At 47.3% G+C, this 11,734-nt stretch overlaps 1 protein-coding gene across 1 annotated transcript; it reads right to left on the bottom strand.

The window, feature by feature from the left end:
• Nucleotides 1-4,946: 4,946 nt before the first annotated feature.
• CHST2 (carbohydrate sulfotransferase 2) lies at nucleotides 4,947-7,194 on the bottom strand. The gene has a single exon (XM_069727584.1). It carries the CDS (start codon nucleotides 6,715-6,717, stop codon nucleotides 5,449-5,451), a length of 1,269 nt encoding a protein of 422 aa, XP_069583685.1. The 5' UTR covers nucleotides 6,718-7,194; the 3' UTR covers nucleotides 4,947-5,448.
• Between the last annotated feature and the right edge of the window lie 4,540 nt (nucleotides 7,195-11,734).

Below are 11,734 nucleotides of genomic sequence, written 5' to 3'. Positions count from 1 at the left end.
ATCACCATAGAGATCTGTCTCATGTCAGCTCCGAATAACAAGTAAAGAGAACAAATATTAGTAGACTCATGTGTAACAATGCTTTCCCATGTGCTTACATTGCTGATGAACACAGACTCTTGCTCTCTGCACCCAGCAATGTCAGGGAAAGCAGTGACCATTCATATTGGTTACAAAAGGTGCAGAAATATTCATCTCACACACACATATGGTTCTACAAATATTTATATATGGATTTTTGTATTACTAGGCCTAGGGTAAGACTGTCCGTGGAATATACAGATCCCGAGCAGTGTAAAGGTGCAGTCTGTCATTCCTTACACTGCTCACTGCTTTGGAGCCCACTTCTGACTCTGGCTCGAAACAATCAAATCAAAAAATACCAGATAAAAGTCACACGATTCCAGCCTGCACCAACACGTACAGTGTAAACAGTGCACACTTCTGACTTATGAGTGACCGCAATAATTCCTTACCACGGAAAGAGTTGTGCGCCGAGATCAGGACTGTTCCGAGTGTTGAAAGACTTCTTCCCACAACTATGAGATTGTAAGGGTATGTGCACCCGTAGATGGAACCTCTGCGGATTTTTCCGCTCCTGTTTTTAGAAATCCGCAGGTAAAAAGCACTGCGTTTTACCTGTGGATTTTATGCGGTTTTTGTGCGTATTCCACCTGCGGTTTTACACCTGCGGATTCCTATTATGGAGCAGGTGTAAAACGCTGCGGATTCCGCACAAAGAATTGACATGCTGCGGAATAAACACCGCTACGTTTCCGCACATTTTCTTCCGCAGCATGTGCACTGCGGATTTTGTTTTCCATAGGTTTACATGGCACTGTAAATGAATGGAAAACTGCTGCGAAACTGCAGCGGCCAATCCACTGCGGTTCCGCAGCAAAATCCGCAACGTGTGCACATACCCTGACATTTCTGCAACGTTTTACTGCAACTTGCAGGCGACCAAATTTCTAAATTTACCAATGATCACATCCTGATAATGGAAGGAATCTGGGATAACATCCTTTGCTGGAAATATTTCATGCCTACCTATGTCTAGAAAGAAAAATACATTTCTTTGCATGGATCCTATCAATTTCAGCAGGATCCACCATTAATCCAGTGTTTAATGTGAGATTAGAAAAGTCACAGAACACAAGAATTCCTACAAACTGGGTGATATCTAATGGATGGCAACATCACAGGACCTAGGAGACACTTATACCCCTCTACTGCACCACATTCCTGTAACCTGACATACTGATTAGCATGAAGCTTCCCATAGCCACTAATTGGGGAGATGCTACATCCCCACCATGAGGTTTCAGGAAGTATTTGATGTTGCACATTTTATACACCTATTACAGTTTTCCCACAAGCAAAGTTAATTTCAAATCAATAAATCTTGGAATAATAATTTTCACAACTGGATGTGTTAAATAAAAATGTTCCTGTGCTGCGATAATCTTATAAATGAGCCCCTGCTGTGTGCTGTGTAATGGCCGTGTCTGACCGTACAGGAACATGGACAGATCATACCACAGCTCCTGGGCAGAGGATGTTGGAAAAGAGTATACAGAAAGGACCGCAGGGGATAGCAGCAGATTCTCTCTGTGAGGTAAAACATTGCTTAAAAACAGGCAATATTTTACCTCACAGAAAGAATCCGCTGCGATCCCATGCTGTCCTGTCTGTATACTCTTGTTTCCTCCCCTGCCCAGGAGCTGTGGTATGATCAGAACATGTTCCTGTACCGTCAGACATGGCCATTACACAATTAATACCTACATATGACAAAGAAAAAAAATGTGTTAATGTGGGTACTTCCAAAATGTATAGTAACCAAAAGAGGAAAAGTTGGGAAACCTAAATATTAAAACATATCATCTTTATTAGATAATTTATAAAAATGGGTTAAAATAAAAGCAGGGGAATGAGGATTTTAATATTTGGGATTCCCAACTTTTCCTCTTTTGGTTGTTATGCAGCCATTACACAGTAGGATTAGGGGCATCAAATGCGCCAGAAACGCACCAGGTTTTCAAATTCCTCCTCACTTCTGATTTAATGCATTAAAATAAAGTTTGTTACATTAACCTCCACCACATGGAAGGGCCAAACTTTTTTTTTAAACTTATTGCTGTGTTCCTCCAGCCAATCCAGGCATGCACCGGCTGAAACAATGCCGGCTTTCTCCGACGATCAACAGGAGTGGGGAACTTTCCTCTTTTGCTAATTAATATGTACTTTGTTCATGGGAAAAGTAAAACGGTTAGCAATAGTAAAACGGTTAGCTTCCTTTCTCATGACGCTGCATTTTTTGTCTCTTGTTGGTATATCATGTTTTATATAAAGCTGCTTTGTTTTTGATACTTAATGGCATTTTGTGTTCACAAAACTTTATTGACACAGTCATGTACAGATTGCAAGCACTTCCGCCATGGAAATGCATGTGCATTTTTTCACATCTAATGCAAGTCAATGGTAAAAATCTGCACATAAAACTCGGTGTACTCGCAAGAGAAACAGGTGGTGGATGTGAAAGATGCTCTGCAGGTCAGTTTACGCTGAGCAAAAAAGCACAGTGGGCAGGAGATTTGTATAAATCCCATCCATTTTGCTGAAACTGTAAGATGCTGCGTTTCTGATACAGCATCACTCATCATGGGCACACAGACTTAGGCTGCCGCACACTAGCAGTATTTGGTCAGTATTTTACCTCAGTATTTGTAAGCCAAAACCAGGAGTGGAACAATCAGAGGAAAAGTCTAATAGAAACATATGCACCACTTCTGCATTTATCACCCACTCCTGGTTTTGGCTTACAAATACTGAGGTAAAATACTGACCAAATACTGCTAGTGTGCGGCAGCCTTAAATGTGAATTCACAACGGGATTTCTGCTACCTCATCTGAGCAGCATAATGTAGGCAAAGAGAAGCTAAATCCAAGGATGTATCACTTAGATTACTTGGGTGCAGCTGTTCTGACACAATCAGAGCTTTTACATTTAGAATGAAGCAGAGCTAATGAAGCTAGCCCCGCCCACACCAGGCTCTGTATAGACAATGTCCATAGGCAGTGAGCTGCATAATCTTAGGGTATGTGCACACGTAGAAAGCTCCTCTGCAGATTTTTCCACAGTGGATTTGATAAATCCGCAGTGCAAAACCGCTGCGGTTTTTGCTGCGGATTTATCGCGGTTTCTATTCCGGATTCCGCTGCATTTTTACATCTGCAGTTTTCTATTGGATTCCTCTTGAATTCCTTCCTCTTGATAAAGCGGTGCTTCTGTCACGCGAAACGCGCGTCCGGGTCTGCCTACACCTGCGCCCAGGGTCCCCTTGCTCTGCCCTTGGTAAGCTTTGTCCTCTTGTGATCTCCCTTCTATGGTGTTACTAATATAAGAGACGTATCTATAATGGCAATCTTACCATAGCAATGGATCTTTCTGCACTGACACTTTACCTATTGATCCTGGTACTTATTTATATGGCCATGTGCAATGGTGATTTTCTGGGCGTTTTCTGTTTCTACCCTGTATTTGTATACTATTTAATGTTCTTGGTGTTACTTTTTTTTGTGTGTGTGTGTGTGTGTGTATATATATATATATTTATCTTTAATAATAAAATTACTTTTATACCTAGTTACTCCGGTGCCTCCTTTCCTTATGATCTCTTGGAGTGGGTATTTGTTTTTCTTTTATATGGGGAATTATTTCTTATCCCTATTTTTATGACATTGAAAATGTCCCTGAGGTTTTGTTATCTAGTTTTCTATTGGAGCAGGTGTAAAAACGCGGCGGATTCCGCACAAAAGAATTGACATGCCGTGGAAAATAAAACGCTGTGTTTCTGCGCGTTTTTTTCCGCAGCATGTTCACTGCGGATTTAGTTTCCCACAGGTTTACATTGTACTGTAAACTCATGGGAAACTGCTGCGGATCCGCAGCAAAATCCGCAACGTGTGCACATACCCATAGTGATAAATCCTTCAGTTTGTAAACTACAGCACGCAGTTTGACAAGTGACATATCCCTGAATTCTGTGTTTCAGCCTCCATCTCCTGCGCTCTTCAGATTACATTGCAAAAATCAGCTGACGGATTCTCTTTAAGATTTACAATATCCTGTTCAATAATATGAAAAGGAGCAGTCAAAGGAGGTCAAATAAACCAAGGAGCTGGGTACATCCTGGCAGCATTGTAAAGAGGTTTTTGACAAGATACTGAATAAAGAAATCCATACGTAAATTCATTATCCATGTTGGGTACCAGTAAAGCTTCCCGCAGACTGATATATTCCGCACAGGATTACCAATAAAGAAAACAAATCAGAACAATGTAACCGACGTTGTACACGCCGGATCGATAAAAGACCAGGAAGATACAATAACCCTGAGTGTGCCAAACAAGCCACGGTGTGAACAATGACAAAGCGCATACGTCTGACCACATAGTCCAGTGCCTCACATAAAACAGACCTAACAATAGTCACTGGGTAGAAATCTGCGAGCCTTTAACTATCTCCGCACATGGAAGCAGGAGGCATAGCCCAGGAAGGTAAACCGGAGTAAGGGTTTATGTAATCTGTTCTCAATCTGTCACCGCGGCATTTTCCATGGCATGTAGATACAGAAAATAATGCCACGCAGACCGGGCACTGAACCTCAAGTGATAACAGCCATGGTTATGCTGTTTTCATAACATGAACATAGAAGAATTAAGGTCGGCTTCGCCTGATCTAACAGTTCATTGCATCAACACCAGTCTGCAGCTCCGGGAATGCCATTATTCCTACATGACTACATTCACTGTTCTTTGGAGTAGTAATAAAAGGTAACAAAGCAGAATTTAGGCGATGCTGGAACCCACAGACATCAGGGGTAGGCAACGCTCACAAGACACAAGGACCAGACATGGAAATAAGACGTCACACACAAGTCTCCGCTTTCCAAAAATGATCATAACTTACGGACTTTTATTGACAGTAACATTGACCAGTCCTCCCAGTGGGATCCGCAGCTTCATGCAACGTGGGTGCTCATCTGCTTCCACTCATGTTTGGAAACAATAGAGAAATCCATGTATTTAGTTTTGTTTGTTTGCTGAAGGTAAAGACACCTGCAAACTATAAAACAAGGATGGGAGTCAGCAGCAGAAATAGCATCAATAATAGAGGGCAGAATGTCGGCCCGGGAACATCCAGCAGACGACTCCACACATGGTCCTCAGGACCCTCTGACGAAGGTGTTCAGGCAGCATACCCTCCACGTCAGGGGGTCCTGAGGACATCTCAGATAGAATGCAAGCAGAAACACACAGTACCCCAGAAGATACATTGTAGAAAAGAGAACCCAGAATTTACCAGGAGGAAATACAGTAATGTACAGTAACAGACTTTTGGTACAGTAGTTGTTGGGTCTGGTTTCTGGAGGCAACATGTCCTCATAACATGGGCTTCCTAAGCAAGGACTTACTAAAGTCTTTGACCTCTTGTTGATTGCTAATCGTCTGGTAACCCAAAAGGTCCATTGGGACCTGGCAGTACTCTTCCACCTGCTTTATCTGCAGGAAGGTGAGTAATGTCCTCCAGGCACTGACCGCTTGGGTGGCATTGCGAGCAGATACCACAAATGGTTTGGAGGAGTAGCCCGAGCCACTAGTCATGTTCAGGGAGAACTTCTCGATCTCAGGGCTTACAGACAGGTTCACAAATCCATAGACCTGCCTCAGGGTCTTAATGGGGTCCATAACAAGATCCTCATATCGAACTACCATGTAGTTCCCCTTGAGCCAGCTTGGGGGGTTGACCGCTGTCCTTAGGGTCTTGCCCATGCTGCTACATATTACCTCCATGGCACCTATGGCATGATAGTCAGAACCATCCTTCTTGTTGAGTTTGTGCCCGGGGTCTATGAAAGGAACCCGACGGATCCTGGGGTCTCTGCTACGAACCACCTGAAGACTCTCTCGAATCAATCCATGTCTGGACTTGATCCTGGAGTTGGCCACTGCCCGGGGGTCCCTAACTAAATGGATGACCTTCAAGTCCAAGGAAGGGTCTACCATCAATGGGGCCAGCACGTTGATGTCGAAAATCCTCACCCCTTTAATGACGATGGTGCTGTACTTGTGGCACTCTTCCTCCAGCATGCTCAGGCTCTGCGGGGGGCACTTCTTGCACACTTTGTCATCCACTAAGCCCACCACGTCCTTCCTGTAGGCCGAGCAGATCGGGGACGAGCAGATGACCTTGTTGGTGGAGGCTCCGAAGATGCCCAGGGTGCTGATGTTCTTGGCCCCCGCCGTGTTGTACAGCTGCAGGGCAGACAGGTCGCACCGGTAGAGGGCGCTGAGGAGGTCGCGGGCAGCCCCCTGCAGAGACATGGCGTCCCCGGGGTACAGCTTCTGCCACACGTGCCACACGGGCTCGTACAGGAAGAACACCTCGGGGTTCTGGTTGAAGAGTTCCCCGAAGAAGGAGGAGCCGGAGCGCCAGGTGGTGAACACGTAGACGAGCTGCCGCCTGCGCGGCGGGGACGGCCGGTACAGGTAGCGGATGTCGGAGCGGCTCTGGTACGGGGTGAACCTCACCTGGTCGTTGCACTGCTGCGGCTCCTTGTGCCACTTGTCCAGCAGGTTGAGCATGGTGAGGACCAGCAGCAGGATGTAGCCCAGGCACAGGATCAGCGCCTTCCTGCGGAACACTTTCATCCTGCCGCGGGGGGAGGGGGCGGCTGCAGACGACTAGCTGGAACTGTTGCTCACGGATCCCCTCCGGCGGCAGCACGCGAGGCCAGCAGGAAAGTTTGGGCACTTGGGTGTCGGGTCGGGGACGGCCGCTCCATCGCTGGTCCTCGGCAGTGCGCGGCCGATCACGATCTGTCGTGACTGCATGCGGCGATTATGACGCACAATCTGCTCCTTCTGGAAGGAAATCCCACTAATCACCTTCCGGCCGGATGATGCAGGAGCAGCGCAAAGTTCTCCTTAGACCCCTACAACACAGTAACATGGCATCGCCCAGTGCCTGCTGCATAGGGCGCCGGAGGACGCCATCAGTGCACGGAGGGGGGAGGCTCGCAGCCCGCCAGCTATATAGAACGGCTTGGTTCTCCTGCGTTCTCCAGGCGCCTCTGTCTCCTCCGAGCACGGCGCACACAGACTGCTGCGCTCCAGCAGAACATGGAGATATACAGATGCTTACATGCCTGCTGCAGGCTGCCCGCCTATTGGCTGTCAGCTCTGTCACTCTGGGAGTCACGCCTCCTACTCTACAGAGGCCACGCCCTCTCTGCAGCCCTCCTAATGGAGGAAAGGACGCCTCGGGATTCGGGAACAGTGCGGGCAGAGCGACAAATAGTGCAGCGACAAATAGTGCAGCGAGAAGCAGTGCAGCGAGAAGCAGTACAGCGACAAATAGTGCAGCGACAAATAGTGCAGCGAGAAGCAGTGCAGCGAGAAGCAGTACAGCGACAAATAGTGCAGCGAGAAGCAGTGCAGTGCAAATAGTGCAGCGACAAATAGTGCAGTGACAAATAGTACAGCGACAAATAGTGCCTCACTGCAGCGACAAATAGTACAGCGACAAATAGTGCAGCGACAAATAGTACAGCGACAAATAGTGCCTCACTGCAGCAACAAATAGTACAGCGACAAATAGTACAGCGAGAAGCAGTGCAGCAACAAATAGTGCCTCACTGCAGCGACAAATAGTGCAGCGAGAAGTAGTGCAGTGAGAAATAGTACAGCGACAAATAGTGCCTCACTGCAGCGACAAATAGTACAGCGACAAATAGTACAGCGAGAAGCAGTACAGCGACAAATAGTGCAGCGACAAATAGTGCAGCGACAAATAGTACAGCGACAAGCAGTACAGCGACAAATAGTGCAGCGAGAAGCAGTGCAGCGACAAATAGTGCAGCGAGAAGCAGTGCAGTGACAAATAGTACAGCGACAAATAGTGCAGCGACAAATAGTACAGCGACAAATAGTGCCTCACTGCAGCGACAAATAGTGCCTCACTGCAGCGACAAATAGTGCAGCGAGAAGCAGTGCAGTGACAAATAGTACAGCGACAAATAGTGCAGTGACAAATAGTACAGCGACAAATAGTGCAGCGACAAATAGTACAGCGACAAATAGTGCCTCACTGCAGCGACAAATAGTGCAGCGACAAAGAGTGCCTCACTGCAGCGACAAATAGTGCAGCGACAAAGAGTGCCTCACTGCAGCGACAAATAGTGCAGCGACAAATAGTGCCTCACTGCAGCGACAAATAGTGCAGCAACAAATAGTGCCTCACTGCAGCGACAAATAGTGCAGCGAGAAGCAGTGCAGCAACAAATAGTGCAGCGACAAATAGTGCAGCGAGAAGCAGTGCAGTGAGAAATAGTACAGCGACAAATAGTGCAGCGAGAAGCAGTGCAGTGAGAAATAGTACAGCGACAAATAGTGCCTCACTGCAGCGACAAATAGTGCAGCGACAAATAGTGCAGCAACAAATAGTGCCTCACTGCAGCGACAAATAGTGCAGCGACAAATAGTGCAGCGACAAATAGTGCCTCACTGCAGCGACAAATAGTGCAGCGACAAATAGTGCCTCACTGCAGCGACAAATAGTGCAGCGAGAAGCAGTGCAGCAACAAATAGTGCAGCGAGAAGCAGTGCAGTGAGAAATAGTACAGCGACAAATAGTGCCTCACTGCAGCGACAAATAGTGCAGCGACAAATAGTGCCTTACTGCAGCGACAAATAGTGCCTCACTGCAGCGACAAATAGTACAGCGACAAATAGTGCAGCGAGAAGCAGTGCAGTGACAAATAGTGCCTCACTGCAGCGACAAATAGTGCAGCGAGAAGCAGTGCAGTGAGAAATAGTACAGCGACAAATAGTGCAGCGACAAATAGTGCAGCGACAAATAGTGCCTCACTGCAGCGACAAATAGTGCAGCGAGAAGCAGTGCAGCGACAAATAGTACAGCGAGAAGCAGTACAGCGACAAATAGTACAGCGAGAAGCAGTACAGCGACAAATAGTGCAGCGAGAAGCAGTGCAGCGACAAATAGTACAGCGAGAAGCAGTGCAGCGACAAATAGTGCAGCGAGAAGCAGTGCAGCGACAAATAGTGCAGCGAGAAGCAGTGCAGCGAGAAGCAGTACAGCGACAAATAGTGCAGCGAGAAGCAGTGCAGTGACAAATAGTACAGCAACAAATAGTGCAGTGACAAATAGTACAGCGACAAATAGTGCCTCACTGCAGCGACAAATAGTACAGCGACAAATAGTGCAGCGACAAATAGTACAGCGAGAAGCAGTGCAGCAACAAATAGTGCCTCACTGCAGCGACAAATAGTGCAGCGAGAAGTAGTGCAGTGAGAAATAGTACAGCGACAAATAGTGCCTCACTGCAGCGACAAATAGTACAGCGACAAATAGTACAGCGAGAAGCAGTACAGCGACAAATAGTGCAGCGACAAATAGTACAGCGACAAATAGTGCCTCACTGCAGCGACAAATAGTGCAGCGACAAAGAGTGCCTCACTGCAGCGACAAATAGTGCAGCGACAAAGAGTGCCTCACTGCAGCGACAAATAGTGCAGCGACAAATAGTGCCTCACTGCAGCGACAAATAGTACAGCGACAAATAGTGCAGCAAGAAGCAGTGCAGCGACAAATAGTGCAGCGAGAAGCAGTGCAGCGACAAATAGTACAGCGAGAAGCAGTACAGCGACAAATAGTGCAGCGAGAAGCAGTGCAGCGACAAATAGTGCAGCGAGAAGCAGTGCAGCGACAAATAGTACAGCGAGAAGCAGTACAGCGACAAATAGTGCAGCAAGAAGCAGTGCAGCGACAAATAGTACAGCGAGAAGCAGTACAGCGACAAATAGTGCAGCGAGAAGCAGTGCAGCGACAAATAGTACAGCGAGAAGTAGTACAGCGACAAATAGTGCAGCAAGAAGCAGTGCAGCAACAAATAGTACAGCGAGAAGCAGTACCGCGACAAATACTGCAGCGAGAAGCAGTGCAGCGACAAATAGTACAGCGAGAAGCAGTGCAGCGACAAATAGTGCAGCGAGAAACAGTGCAGCGACAAATAGTGCAGTGAGAAGCAGTACAGCGACAAATAGTGCAGCGAGAAGCAGTGCAGCGACAAATAGTACAGCGAGAAGCAGTGCAGCGAGAAACAGTGCAGCGACAAATAGTGCAGTGAGAAGCAGTGCAGCGTGAAGCAGTATAGCGACAAATAGTGCAGCGACAAATAGTGCAGCGAGAAACAGTGCAGTGAGAAGCAGTACAGAGACAAATAGTGCAGCGGAAGCAGTGCAGCAACAAATACTACAGCGAGAAGCAGTACAGCGACAAATAGTGCAGCGAGAAGCAGTGCAGCGAGAAACAGTGCAGCGAGAAGCAGTACAGCGACAAATAGTGCAGCGACAAATAATACAGCGAGAAGCAGTGCAGCGAGAAACAGTGCAGCGAGTAGCAGTACAGCGACAATAGTGCAGCGAGAAGCAGTGCAGCGAGAAGCAGTGCAGCGAGAAACAGTGCAGCGAGAAACAGTACAGCGACAAATAGTGCAGCGAGAAGCAGTACAGCGACAAATAGTGCAGCGAGAAGCAGTACAGCGACAAATAGTACAGCGAGAAGCAGTGCAGCGAGAAACAGTGCAGCGACAAATAGTGCAGCGAGAAACAGTGCAGCGACAAATAGTGCAGCGAGAAGCAGTACAGCGACAAATAGTGCAGCGAGAAGCCGTACAGCGACAAATAGTGCAGCGAGAAGCAGTACAGCGACAAATAGTGCAGCGAGAAGCAGTACAGCGACAAATAGTACAGCGAGAAGCAGTGCAGCGAGAAACAGTGCAGTGACAAATAGTGCAGCGAGAAACAGTGCAGTGACAAATAGTGCAGTGAGAAGGAGTGCAGCGAGAAGCAGTACAGCGACAAATAGTGCAGCGAGAAGCAGTGCAGCGACAAATAGTACAGCGAGAAGCAGTACAGCGAGAAGCAGTGCGAGAAACAGTGCAGCGACAAATAGTGCAGCGAGAAACAGTGCAGCGACAAATAGTGCAGTGAGAAGCAGTGCAGCGACAAATAGTACAGCGAGAAACAGTGCAGCGACAAATAGTGCAGCGAGAAACAGTGCAGCGACAAATAGTGCCTCATTGCATTGACAAATAGTGCAGCGACAAATAGTGCAGCGAGAAGCAGTACAGCGACAAATAGTGCAGCGAGAAGCAGTGCAGCGACAAATAGTGCAGCGAGAAACAGTGCAGCGACAAATAGTGCCTCACTGCAGCAACAAATAGTGCAGCGAGAAGCAGTGCAGCGACAAATAGTACAGCGAGAAGCAGTGCAGCGACAAATAGTACAGCGAGAAGCAGTGCAGCGACAAATAGTACAGCGAGAGGCAGTGCAGCGACAAATAGTGCAATGAGAAATAGTGCAGCGAGAAGCAGTGCAGCGGCAAATAGTACAGCGACAAATAGTGCCTCACAGCAGCAACAAATATTACAGCGAGATGCAGTGCAGCGACAAATAGTACAGCGAGAAGCAGTACAGCGACAAGCAGTGCAGCGACAAATAGTGCCTCACTGCAGCGACAAATAGTACAGCGAGAAGCAATGCAGCGACAAATAGTACAGCGACAAGCAGTGCAGTGACAAATAGTACAGCGACAAGCAGTGCAGTGACAAATAGTACAGCGACAAGCAGTGCAGCGACAAATAGT

The sequence above is a fragment of the Ranitomeya imitator genome, chromosome 5 (assembly GCF_032444005.1).
Source record: "Ranitomeya imitator isolate aRanImi1 chromosome 5, aRanImi1.pri, whole genome shotgun sequence".
Classification (NCBI taxonomy): Eukaryota; Metazoa; Chordata; class Amphibia; order Anura; family Dendrobatidae; genus Ranitomeya; species Ranitomeya imitator.
The sequence above is the reverse complement of the archived record's forward strand: the minus strand, read 5'-3'. Positions and strand labels throughout refer to the sequence as shown.

What these genes read in the sequence shown, in the direction of transcription:
- CHST2 (XM_069727584.1), bottom strand. Translation starts at nt 6,717, where the DNA reads ATGAAAGTGTTCCGCAGGAAGGCGCTGATCCTGTGCCTGGGCTACATC.